Source organism: Aythya fuligula, chromosome 5, assembly GCF_009819795.1.
Source record: "Aythya fuligula isolate bAytFul2 chromosome 5, bAytFul2.pri, whole genome shotgun sequence".
NCBI lineage: Eukaryota > Metazoa > Chordata > Aves > Anseriformes > Anatidae > Aythya > Aythya fuligula.
In genome coordinates this window covers 21,597,917-21,616,771 of record NC_045563.1, presented here as the reverse complement: position 1 = coordinate 21,616,771, position 18,855 = coordinate 21,597,917, and the positions used below count along the sequence as shown (strand labels likewise).

The following is an 18,855-nucleotide window of genomic DNA, read 5'->3' as shown; positions in this document are numbered from 1 at the left end:
AAAGTCCATACAGAAATGTAACAACTGACTATATGAACAACTACAAGTAATTCCCCCCTCCACTGTCCCCCCAGCTGTTTAGCTGTCTCTGCGCATCCCAAGCCCAGCTCTGATACTGCACAGATGTATAACCTTGGGCCACACTTCTGAGCAAACCACTTGATTATGAGACAGCTTGCAAGAAGATAAGAAGGGCAAAAGTAGGGGGAGTAAAACTGAGAACTTTGGGTCAAATCAAGCCGTTTATATCAGGATTGAAAGCCAGACAAAACTGGATTTGAGCATCCTGGCCATGTCACCTTCCTCAGAAATGACAAACAGTAAAGTTGGTTGTGCACCTGAATGACATCAGGTGACAGAGATATTAGGATATCTAAGAAGAAGGTGATGCTATGTTTGTGTAATACTGGCAAAGTGAAAGCGTGTGAAATTCTCCCAAGGGACACGAGTGCAAGAACTGATAAACTCAAGACACTAAGGCTGCTCAAGGCCACCAGCATGCCTGAACACCAACAGCTGTGACTGCTATCTGCTGTGAGCCATGGCAGCTGGGCTGCTGGATGGCTGGCTGTGATCTCTGTGTCCCCCTTGCTGGTCCCTTCATCAGGGAAATTGCAGCCCAGGTGGGCCTCTCAAGGTGAGAAGTGGGAGGCATTAAGAGTCAATTGAAGCTGCAGAGCCCAACCCTGATGGCAAAGGGGACTGCCATGGTCCCAGGTGTGGGAGCTTTTAAAAGAGGGCTTGGAGGCCCTGCTCAGGGTGTTTGTGCTGGGGAGGATGCAGGTAGGCTGGGGCTGCTCTGTGCCAGGCAGGTAGCTCCTGGCTTGGGTCACTGGTGAGGTTCAAGGAGGCTCCAGTGCTCACTGCAGCCTCTGTGCAAGCAGCTGAGGGGAGGCTAGAAGACCAGACTCTAAATTTCATGGAGATGGTTGAGGCAGAAAACCTTTTAGTGGCACAGTGTTTCCCAAATACCGAGGGCTGCAAGAGGCAGGAGGTGGTGGAGACCAGTGGTCCCTTATGGGGTTGCTTTGGAGCTCATAAAGCAGGTTAGTCTATTCTCTCAAACTGCAAAAAAATAGATTTTTTTCTCTTACTTCTTTAATAAAGCTAACTTTTAACAAAGCAGCTTTCTTCCTCTTCCTTGCACAAGTTCTGACTTCAGCTTTGTAGCTTGGTCTGTGCCAAGCTTTTCCCAGCAGTCCCTAAAAAAGCTGCCCCAGAAGCCAGCAGGCTTTGGGTCCATCCCTCTGCCCTCCTTTAAGCTTGGCCCTGCATACCGAGGAGGCAAACTCTTGGGGTAGCGTGGTGACAGGCAGCAGTGCAAATGTGTGGAGAAAACAGGTAGAAGTAATGGGCTGGAAGTTAGGTGAGGGCATTTTGGGGCTGTGAGGGAAGAGGGGCAGGGAGTAGCCCAGTTCTGGTATTAACTGATGACATTGAGTGCATTAATCAGCGAGTGCAGCTCATCCCTTACACTTTCCAGGGAGTGGCGGATGGTCTGGGGGCTGTCCAGGAGCTCAATGCTGTGGGTGTAGGGCTCGTATTTCACTGAGAAGGGCCGCTTGATGTGTGCCGCATAGCTCCTGCAAGGAAAGAAAGGGTGCAGAGGGCTCGACACAAGAAACGAGTCTTGGAGCCTGGCTCCTACCCTCCTTTTCCTCCTCCCCATCGCTGTTCATCCAGACAACAACAGGTTAATGCCTCCCTTAGGCAGAATATCTAGCTTAACAGGAAATCTTTGGTTTCCCATCTTTCCAGCTTCACAGGGCTGTAGGGATAGCTGAAATCAATCCGGTTCAGCAAGGGGGGGTGCTGAGTTTGTGGATTTCCTGGGGTGGAAAGCGTGGGCCTGCATCAAGCTGAAGGGTGCACTGCACTTATTCCTCTGTGGCTATCTCCAGGCACTTTCTACTTTAATTGCCCTTTTCTTTTTCAAAAATGCCAAGGAGATTTAGAAGCTAATTGTAGAGAAAACGTGTGGTATTATAGTATTAGATTCCTAAATCCTTTCTGACATTAGCTAATTTGCTAGTCTCTGCGTGTGGAGGGGATGACTGGCCGCAGGCCGTGCTAAGGGTGGGACTGACAGGAGCAGCTCAGACCTGAGCTAGGGGATGGGAATGGCATCACCCAAGCTGTGCAGCTGATCAAAGTTGCACTGTTTTGCACCGAAGGTCAACTGGAGCCTGAACCTCAATGACAAGTTTGACTTTGCCTGATGCACCTGCAGAGCAAGACCTTGCCACCTTTTTAAAAGAAGCACGTGGCCCAGTGACTGTGAAGCTGATGGTGAAAAGAAATCGTGGTCAGCTCAGAGGCTAGCATGTGTATTCTTGACAAGGTAGGTTTGTGTTTTTATTTAACCCTTAACATTGAGTTGGGCATTTAAATGTGGGTGCTTGTGGCTAAAATCTTGTGCTGAAAAGGCCTGGGAAGATATGGGGAGGCATGTTGGGGCAGGCATGCTCCTGGCTGAGGCTTCACCCTTTTGCTCCTGAATTGCTTAGCTTAGGGTACCCTCTTGTGGCTGCTGTGGGTCTGCACAACGAAAGAAATGCCTTGCTTTCTCCCATTGTTGTGTGTGCTGTGGGGAAGACTAACCATGCATTACTGGGATTTAGGGTGAAAACACCACTGTCTCAGGAGCAGACTGGGGGTCACATAGCCAACGCTTGCAGGCCGGTGCTTGAGGGGGTGCTGCTGTGCTGCAGAAAGGGGAAATGAGTGCAAGTGGAAGGGCTTTCTGCAAACCCATTTAGTCTGCTTCCTGAAAATGGGGCTTATCTCACCCAGCTTATTAATGCTATCACCTGCAGTGCTGCCCCTTAGCACAACTGCTTGGACTTCCCACACCCTTCCTCTGCTGATGGTTAGAAACTTGCCTTCTAACACAAGTGTTTTTGCTTGACACCTTGGTGAAGTGCTCAGGTCTCTGTGTGTGCCTCTGGAAGGGTGCTGTGGGTGCATGTCCACCCTGGAAAACTCTGGGAAAAGAGCTTTTCTTGAGGGGTAGTGTTGTTAGTCAATCCCATAGTGGCAGCTGCCAGTAATGCAAATAATATGAGCATTTTAATATTTTCACCTCATAGGATAACATCTGTGTGGTCTGTAAAGAGGATTGTTTAAAGTGCCTGTCACTGCCAAAACCTTATAGCTTAATCTTGATGAAGTGGTGTATTTTTCCCTTTTAAATGAAAGGAAATGACTCATGAGCCAACAGTTTGGTGTGTTTTTTTTTTTTTTTTAAAGCAGCCTAGTGTGTGTGAGAGGATGGGCTCCCCAGGTGCTTGCTTTTGAGCAGCTGGACTCTGGGTTACATGAGTGGTGCAAGTGAGTGTCATAAAAGCAGAAGTTGAAATACAGCAGTCCCTGCCACATTATTTATGTAAACTACCCCATTTACAGGACCTGCAAAGTCATGCATGTTATGTGGTGCTTAGTCTCAACCTATGCCCTCCCTAAGCTAAGGCAAAACAGTATAGACAGAAGCTTCCTCTGACAGCTCAATGTGGCAGGGCTGAGCTTTCCTCCTGTAGGTGATTCTGGTGATGGCTGAGAAAATGTTATTTTGATCTGACATCTGTGTGTAAAACTGCCCCTGCAGCCTCCATCCTGTTTGCAGTCACTTGTGACAGGGAAACCATATTACACTAGTGGGGTACTGTGTGGGGTCTGCTAACACATTAACCAGATGAGGAAGCAAAAGCTTCCTTTCCACCTGTGGATAAAACTGTCCATTCCATGTAACTAAAGCTATTAATGATGTCTGGGATTTTTGCTGGTTAAATGACAGATGTGTAAGCTGTCCTGTGGCTGCTCAGAAAGAAACACTTCTCTGCCTCCTAAACTCAGAGACCAGCACTGTTTTGAGCAGCTTTTCACATCTATGCTAAAATTTTTACATGACCCAACATGTGTGTTTCATAGGGACACATGCTGGTGGGATGCTCCTGTGTGGCTGGCTGGTACCTGACCTAGCCTTCCTGAAGCAAGGAAGCAGGGGAGGTCCTGGGGGTGTTTTGTGTCTCTGATTTCTGGACCTGCCACTCTTATGTTGCTTGGCCTTCCTGGGAACTGGAGATGGTCTTTAACTCCTTTCTATGAGAACTAGGGAGTTAGGTTTGTCCTTTCTTTCACTCCCTCAGTCCCATCTCCATGAGTGCTTCCCCCTCTGACACATTCCTTCACATCTGAGCCCTCAAGACCAACACTTGGGCAAATCATACCACAGCTGGGCCCCATGGCAAATTACTACAGGTGAAAAATGTGTGAATGCCTATTTAGGCCTAAATTTAAAAAAAAAAAAACAAACTATATAGAGTGCTTCTGAGACCTTGAACTGAAAGTAGCTGAGGTGCCAAGCCCCATTTTGATATTCTAGGTTTGTATCCCTGTTCGGGTCTCTCTCAGTGCCCAGTCCTACCTCAGTTTATTTTTGGCATCACTGAAGCTCTCAGACACGAAGTACACAGGCTGGTAGTTCTGGTCCTGGTAGGGTTGAACAGCAGCAGCATCGGGGTCGAAGTCCCGCACCTCTGGTTCATCTGACAAGGAGTGCTATGGAGACAGGCAGGAAATGCCAGTGTGAAAAGAGGGGAACTGGGGAGGACATGCATGCTAGAGGTGGAGAATAGATCAGATAAAGTCACTGCAGCTGTGCAGAGGAGGAAAGTGATTGCAATATAGGGTCTGGAGCAGAGAGGTAACTTGTGTGGAGACTTACTATGAGCTCCCCATAAGATGAGAGGAGCCCGGCCCCATAGGCTTTGACTATCCCATTCTGTCTGCAGAGCCCAAACTCCACTGTGAACCAGTAAAGCTGTGAAAGGAAAAGAAAAACACATGGGCAACACAGTTCTTCCTCTTCATCTCCCTATCCCTTCTGAGTCCTTGCATTGCAGCAAGGGTTTGGAGATGTCTGAAGGAATACGTGCCTGACGTGGCCACCAAACATAGAGGGTAATATCCTGCCACCATACCTTGCACCAATCCCTGCCAGAGTGCTAAGTGAAACTGCTGCCATGGCAGGACAGACATGGTGTCCCCAGGCTGGTCCTGTCATGCCTGGGCATTGCATGATGCCCTTGGAGCAGGACAGGTCACCTTGCTGAGGCAGAGACAGAGGAAGTGGATGTAATTTAATCCCATCCCAAAGGGTCCCAGCAGTGCTGTCATTAGAAATATGATGCCTGATGATACTCTGGTGCTTGTGAAACTTGGGTTAATGTGCAAATGAGCTCTGCTATTTAACTGATCTCTGCTCTGTGTGGTCATCATGAAAGAGGGTTTGGGACCCTAAGCCAGCAAATGTGGTCACACTACGCTGTGCCAGTCCCCCCAGTAACACAGACATGCTGGTGGAGGTTGGGGCCTCCATGGTGCTGAGAAAAAGACTTACAGTTGCCAGTTTCTCAATTTCTTCATCAGTTGCTCCCAGAGATGCAAGCCCAATGTCCTGGAAAGACAAGGGAAGGGGTAGATCTCAGGATAGATTTGCAGCAATAGGGTGGTGTTATTGGGAATTCCTGTCTATTTCATAGCCTGCTCTGCAGCTGATGCCAGGGGATTTGTTCACATTTTCCAGTGTTTCTGCTGGAACCATTTGTTTGAAATGCTGCTTTCTCACATTCTTTTGTGGCCTCTTCCTTTCCCTGCCCAGTGCCTCCTGCCCTGAGCATTGTCCAGCTACCCCACTGCACCTCCAGGCAAGTACCTCCACCCACTGTTCTTGGGATTCCCTTCCTTTACCACCAGTGAACCTCTCCTTGCCCTCTTTTCCTCAAACCCACCTTTTCCTTGATGGCTACCAAAAGGGCATGAGTGAGACTCTTACAGGTTGCTCAGTCTTTATTGCCTTGAGACAGCAGATATCAGTTCCCTGAACTGCCGTGCATCTCCTGTGGGCTCATGTTCAGGTTAAATGTGTCCAGCTACTGGTGCAGCAAAAGCCCAGGTGAAGTCTGGAGAGGAGCAGCTCTCCTCCAGGCAACATCTTTGGACCTCTTTGCCAGAAGCATGACACCGAGGTCAGTCTGGTGTCCCACCTAGAGCTTGGTGTTCTCAGGGTGAAGAAGCAGATGGCCACCTTACCTGAGAGAACTGGGCAAATGTCTTGTCAGCCAGCATCGGGACGTGCCCCAGCAGCTCGTGACAGCAGTCCCTGCCATTGCCAGGGGAAAGGAGGAAAACATGGTCAGCAGCAGATAGGATAGCTTGCCCATTAGGGAAAGGTGAAATGTTCATTGCTGGAGTACTCACGGCTCGGGGGAGTGCATGGGTGAGGATGCGTGGCGGATGTACTGCGTGCACTGGAACACGCGGAAGGCCAGGCTGGCGAGGAAGTCCCGTGCAGACAGCAGGCCAGCTACGGGCCGGAGCTGGAAGCCAGTCCTCTCTGAAACAGTGCATGTGGCCCTTGTGGTAGGGGTACAGTTCATGGGCTGTGCTGGTGTCCAGTGTTTCCAGCACTGAAAGCAAAATCTTCAGTGCTGGGAACTAACGGGCTCCTTTATTGCCCAGAATGATGTTTGTGCTCCTACTGAGCAGCAACTTCTTCTCGTTAGGGGTCATTGAAGGGCTTGGCCTTCAAGCGTAGCCCATCAGGTTTAGCTGCAGCCACTACCTCTTGGGGTCTAACCCTGTCCTCTGGGACATGCACAAACCTTCACCAGCTCTTCTCCCACATCTCAGCTCATGCTTTCCTCCATGTTTAATTTCCCCATCTTTGCTGCACCCCTGGCAGACCCAGAGCTGGGTCCCCTGGGCTTTCCTCTTCTCCATCCCAGGCTCATACCCACCTTTCAGGAAACGTGAGACGTCCTCCAGCTGGGGGATGTTGTTCTCATTGTAGCCACAGAATTTCTCCAGTAGATTAAAAGCTTCGAGGTACTCCTTGCAGGCATGGGTTGGATACAGGCTCTTCAGAGTGCTGTACACCTCCTTCCTTCAGGATGAAAGATGACACATTCAGTGGCTTGGCCACTCGTGTCCTCTGCTTATATGCTACCAAGTGCTCATGCCTCTAGATTTCTTGCCTTTATTTTCTGCACTGCTAAGTCTGTCTCTTTGTCTATAGGGTTGCATGAATGTTTACACACATTCAAATGAGTCTGCAAGGTCAGTAGTCATGTCTGCACAGACCTACTTCTGACCTTGAAGGTCAGAAGACCATATACAAGGTACTAATTGCAATTAATATATTCCCTCTAAGTTTCTGAAGCTGCACTACAAAGACAGACAATATATGGGAGTCAGAGTACCCAGCAGGACTCCAAATTGATTGAACTGCCTCTCTGAGTAAGCTCTTCTGGAAGAAACTCTTGCAGTTTGTGGAGTGAATGTGGTTTTGGTACAGCCCCAGGAGAGGAGGAGACAGACCATCACTATTTTAGAGACAGCTTGCTCTCCTGCATGCAGTCCCTATCATCCATTTAAAAAAAAAAAAAAAAAAAAAAAAAAAACTTGCAACATGTTAATATCTTTTATAACAAATCATTAAGTAGGATAACTGTGCTCCTGCTACTTCTTTCAAAATATCACACCGGAACAATATAGGTTTCAATTCCTAGCCTCTGGTGCTGAAGCCACTGAAGGCTGTGGGTTAAACCAATGCTCACCAGGTACTGATCTCCTCTGCTGTGTACTCCACGTGAGGGATTGGGTCCCCGCTGCAAGGCAAGCACACCATTACTGACAGCAGCAGGGCATGAGGCAGGCTGCTCTCCCTATTGAGAAGGAAGCCCCTTGGAGAAGCTCTGTATGATGTTGATCAATCTTCTGTAAACCAAATGAAGTGACAGGAATGACAAGCCTCGGGTAATGGGTCATTTGTGCAGGTGTAACAAATACACAGACAGAAAAGCATTAGTCCAACTGGAGGTTATAAACAAACAAGGGATGAGCAAAAGCTTAGCTGACATAGTATTTTCCAGCCCAAATGTTTTTTTTACTAGAAAAATGGGAAGCCTTTTGTAAGAAATTAATTTTGTGTGCCTGAGCTACAGAGAGCTGATGGCTGGGGGAATGAATCAGTGGGTGGGAAATAAAAGCAGATAATAAGGAAAACTAAATGTATTTGAACTGCAGAAAAATGTATTGTCAGTGACATTAAAGGCAGTGAGAAAAATGATTCTTAGCAATATTGTAAATGGGAACTGAAGACTGACACTTGCCTTTTCTGCTTCATAATTAACAATTGTATTTTCTAAATCCTTCTGTTTTGTATTTAAACATATGATATATTCACATATGACAGAGATAAAGTAGTTCCTGTTCCATTCACAGCCTGAAGGGATGTTACATAGCAGACTATGAATACTAACCTGCAGATGAGATTCAAGAGAAGGCATCTTAAATGTTTGTTCACATTATCTTAGGAGAAAATTTTTCTTGGGCCCCTCAGGACATCATTGCTGGCACAGTGACTTTCCATGCATTTAGTATTAGTATGGGACAAAAACACCAATGCGTGTACTCTGGACTTCAATTTTGCAATGAACATGAAACAAAAGAGCAGTAAGCTGTGATGGGATCGCATCAGTTGCATAGGTAGCTGAAAGAAGGTGACCCAGATAATTTCCATAGCCTGCTTTCAGCATGGCTCTTGACAGGAATCTACATTTTTAAGTCCTAAAAAATGTGGGACGTTACAGTGGAAGTCAGCATTACTGAATAGGATCTAGGGGATACTTTACAAACCCAACTTAATATTAGAGCTGACTGATGTTGTAGCAGAGATATTGTGAGCTATCACTGCATACATCAGAACAAGAGTATTAAGTAGGAGTACAAGAGATGGTCTCAATTCTATATAAGACAATGATGAGATCATTACTGGAATGTACTTAATTTATCAGAGGCAGTTAAGAGGTGAACCTCTTAAGATTCTATAAATGCCCTACAGCAAAAAATAAAAAATAAATCTGATAGCAGAATTCCATCTAGCAGATGAAAGACCACTAGGTAGTATGTAGAAAGAACTAGGTGAAAGCTAAAGCTACCAAAGATCATTTTGCACTTAAAATATTAAGTGTTAAACTTATTTCATAGCCAGGATAATGAACCATTGTAACAGATTTTCTAGGCATGTGGTATATTTTTCAGAATGTGAAACTTTGAAGTTGAGACTAGATATTCTGAAAGAGATGTTACATTTCAAAACAAAGTTAGAGATCTGATGGAATTATGAGCAGCTTCTGTTATGCAGGAGGTGTATTCTGACTTTATTAATATATGAATTAATGACTGTACACATTTTTAAATTAGGAAGGAACTGGAATACATGGAGAAAAATGCACACAAGGAGCTGGCAAGGCTGAACGGAGGACAAAACCAGAAGTCTCATGCAAATAGCATAATGAGTTCCCAATAGGCTGCATTGTCATGGTGTAATTTCTATATGGATGCTAGGAAAGACTTACTGCTTATAGTGAAAAGCGATTTCTGCTATTGATTTCCTCCTCTGGCGGTATACTTGGTCAGAGTAGCCCTGGGATGACAAATAGGAACATGATTTTTAATCAATTACTAAATTTCTAACTCAATAGCATTCATCACTGGCTGGAGCAACTTCTCTCGTGGTGGTGGTTGCACTACAGCTCCCCAGCCAGCTGCATCAATGGTTGTTTTCCAGCCCCTTCCTTCTGAGGGATGTCTCAGGATTCAAATGCAAAGATGTGCCCATGCAGACTAACTCACCGGGTGATCCAGGTCCAAGTCAGGGTCAAATTTAGTGACCAGATGGTGACACTTGTCCAATTCACAGATCTTTCTGGGAAACCAGTGAACTGTGGGGAAAGAGAAGGAGGAAAAACTGACTGGAAATGAAAGATGGATGTGAGACTCAATGAAGAAGTGTGCAAGGAGGTGACCCTTGAGGCAGTCTTCCTTTTATATATCAAATATTAATATTGAATATTTTGTAAGTTTCTTACACTTGTCTTCCTTAGTGGTCCTCACATCTTCTGCTACCCTCTTGATGGAGCTAATGAAAGTATTGAGGTCAGAGCTGTGGACTTCACAGCGCACAAAATACTCCAGTTCAGCGGTCCCTTCACGGGACTTTCGGCTCAGTCTTGTCTCCAGGTGGTGAATTTTAGCTTCAAAAGTCTTGTAGAACAGGGAGAAAGAGAAAAGCATTAAACAAGTCTGTAACACGTGAAACACCTACTGGTACTCTCCAAAGATACGTATGTGTGTTTGTGGGGAGGTTCCCACTGTCCTTTTTATTTTTTTTAACTGAGGTAAACACTTATCTATTAATTTCATGTTTTTTGTTTCTGGACAATCAGTTGGGCTGGTCAGTGATTTACCAATAAAAAACTTTCACAGTGGCAGAGGAAATTAGATCAAGAAGTTAATCGACAGAGCAAAAAGCTAATTCCTATGATCCACTTTTCCTTCAATCTCCTAAATTTGGGGGTGCTGATGTAGGAGGGGCAGGCTCAGGCTGGCTTGGGGTGCTGGCCATGGTGCTGAACTGCAGCTGCCTGGGCCAGCCCATGGTGGAGGGCCCTGTGCCTACATCACAAATGTTTGACTATCTCATTGCTGCTTAATGCCCCACATCAGAAGAGTCTGGCCTCACTTTTACTGATAGTTGTTGATATGAAGACCCCTGTGAAACTCATATTGCAATGCTGAAATGATCAAAAGGGTAAGAGAAACTGATTTGTTCTCTTCGTATATTTTGTAAGGGATCTTGAGGAGCATAGGAAGAGTTTGAAAAACATTTGTTCTGCCTACATCCAGCTATATGCCGAGCTCTGTCCAGACTCAATGTTAATGTGGGGCTCTATCAGAACTGAATTCACCCAAGGAATGAGACAAAATAGTTTATAGTCTTCCAAAGGGCCCTGGTAGTTGTTTGTTTGTTTTTTGATATCTTCAGTTCTGTGAAAACTGTTAGTACAAGCCCAAGTCCCTGCAATGACCCAACCTTTCCAATGTCTCTGGGAGATCTGTGGTAGAAGAAAGGACACAATTTCTTTTGTTAATCAGAGGCAGAAAGATGAGAAGGAACAGATGTAATGCCACAGGTAAATTAAATTTAGGATTGTGTTTTTGAATGTATCTACCAACTACACTATTACATTGTCCCCTCAACAATCAATACCTTTGCATTAATCTGACAGCTGTGATTGCATTACCTATGCTTTGGCTGCATGTAACACATACAGCAGAGTGAAACCAGCTTCCCTGCAGCCTAGTTCATGATGAGGCAAATGTCATTATGCCCGTCTGCTTTCATATCTTGTACCTGCATTGCCAGAGGCATCTGGGAAATGAATCTTTCTCCATTGTGGCTTGACATGCTTGACTTTTTATTATCTTTAAAGCTGTCTCTGTGACAAGCTCAAAGAGCTTTTTTACCAGGAGAGATCTTTATGCAGCAAGTAATTTGCACGAGAAAGAAATGATATTTGGACATAAACTGCCCCTACTTCTTGCTTTATGTTTAAAATTTGTTTAAATTATAGATGCACTAACATAAAATCTACCAACTATGAGAACCTATACTTCTATGTTTCATACCCTCTAAGCGGTGTTACATTTGAGATATTACACTGATCGATCTTTCATGCCTTCTCTGGCAGCTGTGAACTTCTCTTAGGAAGGAGACCCAGCCATGGCAATACCAAGATTTTTTTTTCTCATAGGCACATGCTACAGGTTATTTTGGTCTTAAGACAAGAATCTTATGTTGTGCAGAAAACTTTTCTCGAAACAGTCTTCGTAGAGAAGATGTAAGATGCTTTGTAATTGTTGAAGATCTGAAGCACTTTTCACAAGAACATCAGAGGTAGTGCTGCATGTTCTATAACCAGAATATCCTCTGATTACAGGGAAATGTGTAACCTCCAGATATAATTTTTGTGTTGCATAGTGGTCGGCTATATGGTATTGCTTATGATCTGGTTTTATGCCAGAAATGGTTGCATTTTGTGAGGGAGAAGGTGTTTTATAGTAATGTATATCAATATATGAGCTAGCACCATGCCTTTGTGATGACCAAGGCCAGCCATGTACTAAAGTATAGTAACAAGACTGTAGAAAACAGGTCTAGGGAAGTGATTCCTCCTCTTCCTCTGGGATGAGGGACACCATATCTAGAGTACTGTGTCTTGTAGAAGAAAGGCATTGATGTGCTCTTACAGATATAGTGGAGGGATGCTGAGGTGTACAGGTGGCTGGAGCACAGTGTTATATGAAGAAAGAGGAAGGGAATTGAATTCGCTCAGGCTTAAGAAGTGAAGGTGCAGGGGAGAGATTGCTGTGTGCTAGTACCTGGTGGGAGAGTGTGAAGAAGACAGAGCCAGGGTCATTTTAAAAGTGCATGACAGGAGGACAAGAGGCGATGGGCACAAACTGAAAGTAAATTCATTGCGGGGGGGGAAACAAACAGCACACAAGAGTCCAAAGATGCTACGGAATTTCTGCTTTGGTGATACTCAATGCAACAAACATGGCCCTGAGCTGCAACCAGACATGCTCTGAGCAGAAGTTTGGACCGGGGACTCCTGAAGGTCCCTTACAACCCACGTGACTGATTAATAGGAACAAATTGTCCTCTCCTTACTGCTGAAGTTAATGAGATTAAACTAGCATACATAAAACATAGCTCAAACCCTAAGTTTGCAACAAGTTGTCACATTTTGGTTGCTGTTCAAATAGCCAGGGCTTATCTCAGTCTTTCCATTCATGGCACTGAGATACTAGATAACAGAAGATTATATTGCTGGCTAGGGGTGGGGAAAAAAAAAGCTCAAAGAGTTAAGAGTTTCCCTTGATATTAAAGCCATTTACAAGATGCACCTCTGGGGGGGGGAAACCAACCTTTAACACACAAATCAGAGACTAACAAAGCCTTGACCCAGATGCTGATCAGTACTGTGGAAGGGGGACCTACTCTGTAATCATGCAGGGCACACAGCACATTTTGAATGTGGAATCAGCACTGTGCATGAAGCTGAAGTGCTGAGCAGTAGAGGGGGCTGTCAGTATGCTACAAGCAATGTGGGTGTGGATTGTGGGTGTCAAGTTGTGTGGCTGACTCCAGTAATTAAGCAAAATCCAGCCCAGAGTGTTATAAAAGCACTAAAGTGCAGAGGTAGGGCTCATTCCTAGTGCGAGCATGCTAGGGCATGAGTGAAGCATGACTGTGGGGAGATGATGCAGACAATTAACTTATAACTTGCAGTAGTCAGACACAGTCTGAGTTGTCTTTGATAGACTCAAGTGTTATTTCTCACAGAACCACCATGAAAAGTATAGTGTGTTCCTTGAGGCCAGAGAAACCAGTTAGGGACTCACCTCAAACACTTTGAGTGCTCGGGACAGTGGTGATGTTTTGGATCCCTTGAGCATGAAGAAGAGGTTCAGCATGGCTCTCCCATCCTTCTCCTCAAAGACAATGGTCTCTGTGGACTCTGCAGCATCAGTGGCTGCGGCTGCAGCCTCTCTTTCCTTCCTGGCATCCTCGATGAGGCTTTGACGTCTACCAATGAACCGTGGAGACTGGAGGCAGACCAGGAAAAAATAACACTTGTAATAGAGCTAGGGGGGATCAGAGGTGACCCCAGTAGCTGGGTGAGGTGTGAGCAGGGTGTCTGAATAGGGGAAGATGGGGAAGGTTGTGCTGACTTGCCCAGCTTTGCAGAGGAAGGGTTGAGGAGGAGGACTGAGGCATTAGGAGAGAACTCAGGAATGTAGAGCTTTGGGGAAAATCTGTGCAAAATATGCTTGTGGTATGACTAAAGTGGGCTTTTCTCCTCAACTTCCCTAGCAAAAGCTTTCAATATTTTTCAAAAACTAAAAATCAGAAACAATTTTGCATGCTTTTCAAGTGTCTGATGAAGTGAAGGGGAGAGGTGTTAGATAAACATGAAGACATCTGAAAAAAAAACACTGAAGGACAGCTGAAGCCCACAACTGTGCCATTGCTGGAAACCAGGCCCTCGCTGCCCATACACCCCCAGCTGCACTGAGACGCATCCCCCAGCCATTTTCTACTGAAAGTATTTGGAAAATAGCTGCTGCTAAACAAGGAATGCCTTTCCTATCTTGTGAAGTTTTTGAGGTCTTCCTTTGAAAAGCATAGCCTGCTTAAACGCTAAGCCAGTTTTCTTTCTAATTTTCAAAGCCCACCACGATGTTTTCTCTGAAAGCCTTCTTAGGTGCTTTAAGCTGACACAAATCTGGCTTCAGGGCTTCCCCGACATTTGAAATGCAGACTGGAAAACACAGCACCTCTAGGCATCAGCCCATGCACTTCTCCCCAGTCCTTTTTATTTTTTAATAAATACGCCCCTCTGGAATAATATTTGCTGATCCTCAACCACTTTATTCCTTGCAGCACAGAGAAATGTCTAACAAATAAGTACATATTGCCACTTGTCTAAATTGGTGGTATTCGTGTCCAAAGAGAGAAGAGATCTAATAAATATCCTGGGCTGTAACTTTTAAGAGCTTGCAAACGTGCTCAGCTTTAAGCGTGTGTTTTATATTGCTACCACGTTTAAAGCTAAGCTGCTGTTTGCTTTCAGGTGCCCGCAATAAGCAGGGCAAACAGTCTTGTGCTAGCCACAGGATCTGCGTTCTGCAGCCATCCAAAGCGCTTTAGCTACAGGAGTTTTATTGCATTGTGTCCCAAGGTGCAATAGGATTTTTCCTCTGGGGTGGAGTGGGGCAGAGGAGGGGAGGAGCCAGACCCCCCCCCCCCCCCCCCCCGTTTAGGATGTAAATCAGCTTAAAAAAAGGCACTGGAAGGAGGTTTGGTGTGAGAACCTGTGTCACTGGCACGCAGGGGCAGGGGGTTCAATCTCTGTCGAGGGGTCCTAGGAGATGCTTAGCTCCACCCCAACATGTTTTGAGTGGGGAAGTTTGAAAAGGGGTGAAAAAAAAATAAAAGGCCAAGGCTGGATTTTGTTAGGGAGAAGAACAGCGGGGGGGGGGGCTGTCTGCCTGCTGCTTGCCTGTGCGCTTTCCCTCTCAACACCATTTCCACTGCTTCTCACGTTTGTGCTCATCAGGGAAATATCTCCTTTTGGGAGGGCATTTAGGCATCATTTTTGCATATAAGCTGACCAAACTGATCTGTCATGATAAATGCCTTCCATTCTTTGGCAGTATTTCCATATTTCCCCATGGAGTGTACCTGTCCAGCTACAATAAGAAGTTTAATTTTATTTTTGTAAAACATTTACCTATCTGGGACTTGAGTCTGATGTGGCCATTCACTTTGCACAAACAAGTACTTAGTTTTTCCTTTGAAATTGCTGCTGCTCTGAGTGCCAAGCCTGAGAAGCACTGTTAAAAATACAGTGCTCTGAATTAAAGCTTTTGGGCTTGTTATTTGCAACAATCCTGGGCAATCTTTCCTGCACTTTGGCATCCAGCTGCCGTCTGTTTGAACACTCTGCAACCAAAACCTTGCTAGAGCTACAAGGTGTATTGTAAAAACTTACTAGCAGCAGAAAATCTAAGTATATAATAGAAAGATGTTCTACAGGGCGAGTTTTATCTCTGCCTGGCACAGCTAATGTGTGAAACACCTGGTGAGGAAGAGTCCTGGGATTGCAAAGCTCAGAGGGGACACATCTGCTGGAGCTGGCAGGCAGGGGCTGGGTGGCTGATGGCCTGAGGATACCATGAGGGCCGAGGACATGTGCTGTCATGTAGAAGTGCAGAGCCATGCCCCTCGCTTGGTACAAACTAGCAGAATAAACCATAGGATTGTGGTGATCTCCTATGCTAGGCTAGGGTTGTTTTTAATTTGTTTTTGCTGTTCTGAGAATCTCTATTCAAAGAAGAGATGCAGAGGTGGGCTGAGGTCTTATGTCTGCTCTGGGCTGGAGGAGGCACTCATCCAGGCGGCAGCGCTCCTGCCCGTGAACCCAGATTCCTGCAGCCCCTCGCTCAGTGCCCTGCTTCCCACCAAACACATGGCAGCTGCCCAGCCTGCCCAATAACCAGGCAGCAGCCAATGTATTTGACAAAGCAGCCTGGAAATTCCCCATTTTCAAAGAACCGTGCAAGAGTTTATTTTGCCAGGGTGAAAGTGGCTGTACAAAATAGAAGCCTTCCCTAATTTTCATCCGTTAGAGAAAGCAAGCTTACCTCTTTGCTTGCTAAATGTTTCCTTTCCTTCTAACATGCCACATGCTCTAAAATGCTGTCTCTGCCGCGTTTCCTCCCAGCACACATCCCAGGGGCATCCCCTCCCTGTGCCATTAAGGGCCACCCACAGCCTGGCCATGTCCCTGACCTGTAGGGCTGCCCCATGCCACCGGTCTCCACCCTTTCCCTGGGGTCCCAGCCATTTGGGTTAGGTGGGGATTGTCCCTACGTCCTGTCCAAGGGATTCGCCAGAATTTTTTTTTCTAAAGGTAAGTGGCAGCTCAGTGGGATGTTTTCCTCTTCTTACACCTGTAGCTTTGGTGTGTGCAGAAGTATTCCCTGAGGTAAAACCAGGGCCCTAAATCAATCCAGGGAGCGGCAGGAATAGAAACAGGGGAAGGGAGTATCGGGACAGAGCAACTGCAAACAAATGGAGCAAATTGCCTGTGCCTTGCAGGTAGTCCAAAATAAAAGACACTCTTTTTTCATTAAGCTATAACAGGTGAAATCACTGCAATTTATTGCCTTGCAATCAGCAAGAGCATCAAAGTTTTCAAAATTGCATTGCGCTGGCGATACTTTGTTACTTCTGCCTTAGGTCTAGAGGTTTTTTAAGTTGCTTTTGGTTGCAAGGGGATGAAAGTATGTTCGATTGAGCTTTCATCCCCCTAAATCTTTGCATTTCACACATACCAATGTGTAGAGAGGAGTGTGTTAGTAATTTTCTTCTGCCAGCCTGGAGCCAGGGCTGGGGTAAGCACCCGCTGACAGCGTTGGCCTCTCTATCCCTGCCTGCCACTGCCTACAGCTACAGGAGAGGCTGCACTGTTTGGGGTGGGGGGGGAAGAAAAGAAGTGGGGTAGGGTTGTCTTACCATGATGGCCTCAGCTTGCTTGGAGTCCAGCTCCGACACCGCCCTGCGGAAGCCTTTGGCTGCAGAGGTGGAGATGTTGGGGGTTGGCATCTTCGCTCTGCCACAAGCTCTGCTCTCTGCTTTTCAGCTCCTTGCCAGCTTTTTATAGGGCAAGGCTGACGTCAAAGACTCTTTCAAATCTTCCCCCCCTCGTCAGCCCCCCCCCCCCCCATCACCACCTCCCTCCTTTCTCCCCCTCGGGCTGAGAGGAGGAGGGGACGTGAAGGAGAGAAACGTTTCTGTCCCATTAAATCTAATCGCCACAAAGATTGCAGACACCCTGCCTTCACAGACCTGCTGCTCCCCCCCACTTGTTTCACTGTGCCCAAAGATTTCCGCTCAGTTTTCTGTCCCCCCACTTCCCTTTCTTCTGGTGGAGTTCATTCTCACGCCGCATTTCACTCCTGCAGATTTACTTCCCCAGCTTGGGTGTTGTGTGAGAAGATTTTGATCCATGAAAGGACAAAATAAAAGGAACGAAGAGATGTAGCCTTTTATTTTCTCCTTGTTTGCTTGTGAAAAAAAAAAAAGCTTGAAAAGCTTGGAAAAAAAAAAAAAAAAAAAAAAAAAAACACCTGTCAACCCTACCTTCCCGATGGCTTTGCTTCTTGCTTCTTTTGCTGTAATTCTCCAGAGGCCAAATACCCAAATGGCTGAGGACCTCTGGGACTATGGCAATGGGTGGCACTTCAGGACCCTGAGGGTCTTGTTCTGCTGAGTGCAGGAGGGCCCCTTTCCCCCCGTGGGATCCACAGCAGCTCTCTGGCAACAAAGAAATGTTGTCCTGCTCTGTGTGAGCCACCACAGTGCTGGGGACAGGCTGTCCAAAGCCCCTGTGGTAGGGAAACCAGTTGGGTTTCCCTGAATGCTTGGTGGCGAGCATGCCTCGGAAGTTGTCTGCTGAGGGCACCTGCTGACTTTGTTGGTGTGGAAGCTGGGTTTGTGCCACCTCCTGTGAACACCAGGGTGCAGGCGGCGCAATCAGCCCCACCAAGGCAACTGGGGAAGCCCACAGAGCCTGGAGGGTGGTAGATGCTGAAGCCCAAGTGAGCAATTGGCAGCAGCTAAAAATTTGGCCCAGTTCTGAGCCAAAATTAATTCTGACTTGGGTCGAGCAGCTTGTCTGGTTGCGGATGCTGAGGGACACTGCTGCTGGTTACAGTGGGAACCAGAGGAAGGAGTTGAGCATCCTTTGGGCTCCTCTCCCCCAGCAGGGACACCCTGCTGTTAGTGCTTCCTCATATACCTTGGTAGGTCTCATATGAACATACATGACTTAAAAGCAAACCCAGACCATATCAGTAAACTATGTAGGCTGTCAGTAAGAAGAATCAATTCTAGCAGAGGCTGCAAAAGTAAGAATGATATAACTTTCATGTTATACATGAATAAAGAGCACCCACTGTGGATTCTGGAACTCCATTAGTTTGTACATACTCTACTCCCCGGCAAGGAAGCATATAAAGAAAGCAAGGATGATGCCTTTTCCAGCCACTGCCTGTTTGCTTTGCTGGAGAAGTTGTCTTACGCAGATTTACAGCAACCCCAGGCCATTTCATGCCATCAGGGTGTTAAATGGCTTGGGATGAAGTTGCAAAGATACTAAGGAAAGCCATAGTTAGGCTAAGTACTGAAGAAATATGATTAAAACTATTCACAGACTTTGCCACCTTTACAGTATGAAAATTTTACAGTAAAAAGCCTTTCTAAGATTGGGCCAACCTGTTTAGGAAAGAAAACGGGACTTGGGTAGGAGAGTGTTACAATAATTGTATTTGAATATTTTTGTCTGGATAAACTCTTTTAACTTGCACGTTGCTTTAAAA

General features: G+C 46.1%; 1 protein-coding gene across 1 annotated transcript; it reads right to left on the bottom strand.

The window, feature by feature from the left end:
- Window positions 1-1,423: 1,423 nt before the first annotated feature.
- On the bottom strand, window positions 1,424-17,080 carry TH (tyrosine hydroxylase). Its single transcript, XM_032188946.1, has 13 exons — window positions 16,991-17,080; window positions 13,312-13,515; window positions 9,933-10,107; window positions 9,697-9,785; window positions 9,420-9,487; window positions 7,617-7,667; window positions 6,798-6,943; window positions 6,259-6,394; window positions 6,091-6,160; window positions 5,399-5,455; window positions 4,724-4,819; window positions 4,424-4,557; window positions 1,424-1,583 (listed from the first exon to the last, which is right to left on the bottom strand). The coding sequence occupies exons 1-13, from the start codon at window positions 17,078-17,080 to the stop codon at window positions 1,424-1,426; spliced, it is 1,476 nt and encodes a 491-aa protein (XP_032044837.1).
- Window positions 17,081-18,855: the final 1,775 nt, after the last annotated feature.

Excerpts from the sequence above, each read along its gene's own strand:
- TH (XM_032188946.1), bottom strand. The coding sequence starts at position 17,080 with ATGCCAACCCCCAACATCTCCACCTCTGCAGCCAAAGGCTTCCGCAGG. Across the intron at positions 6,395-6,797 it reads CGTCTCACGTTTCCTGAAAG|AGAGGACTGGCTTCCAGCTC; the intron begins GTGGGTATGAGC and ends GCACTGTTTCAG. Across the intron at positions 6,161-6,258 it reads CCCATGCACTCCCCCGAGCC|GGACTGCTGTCACGAGCTGC; the intron begins GTGAGTACTCCA and ends TGGCAATGGCAG.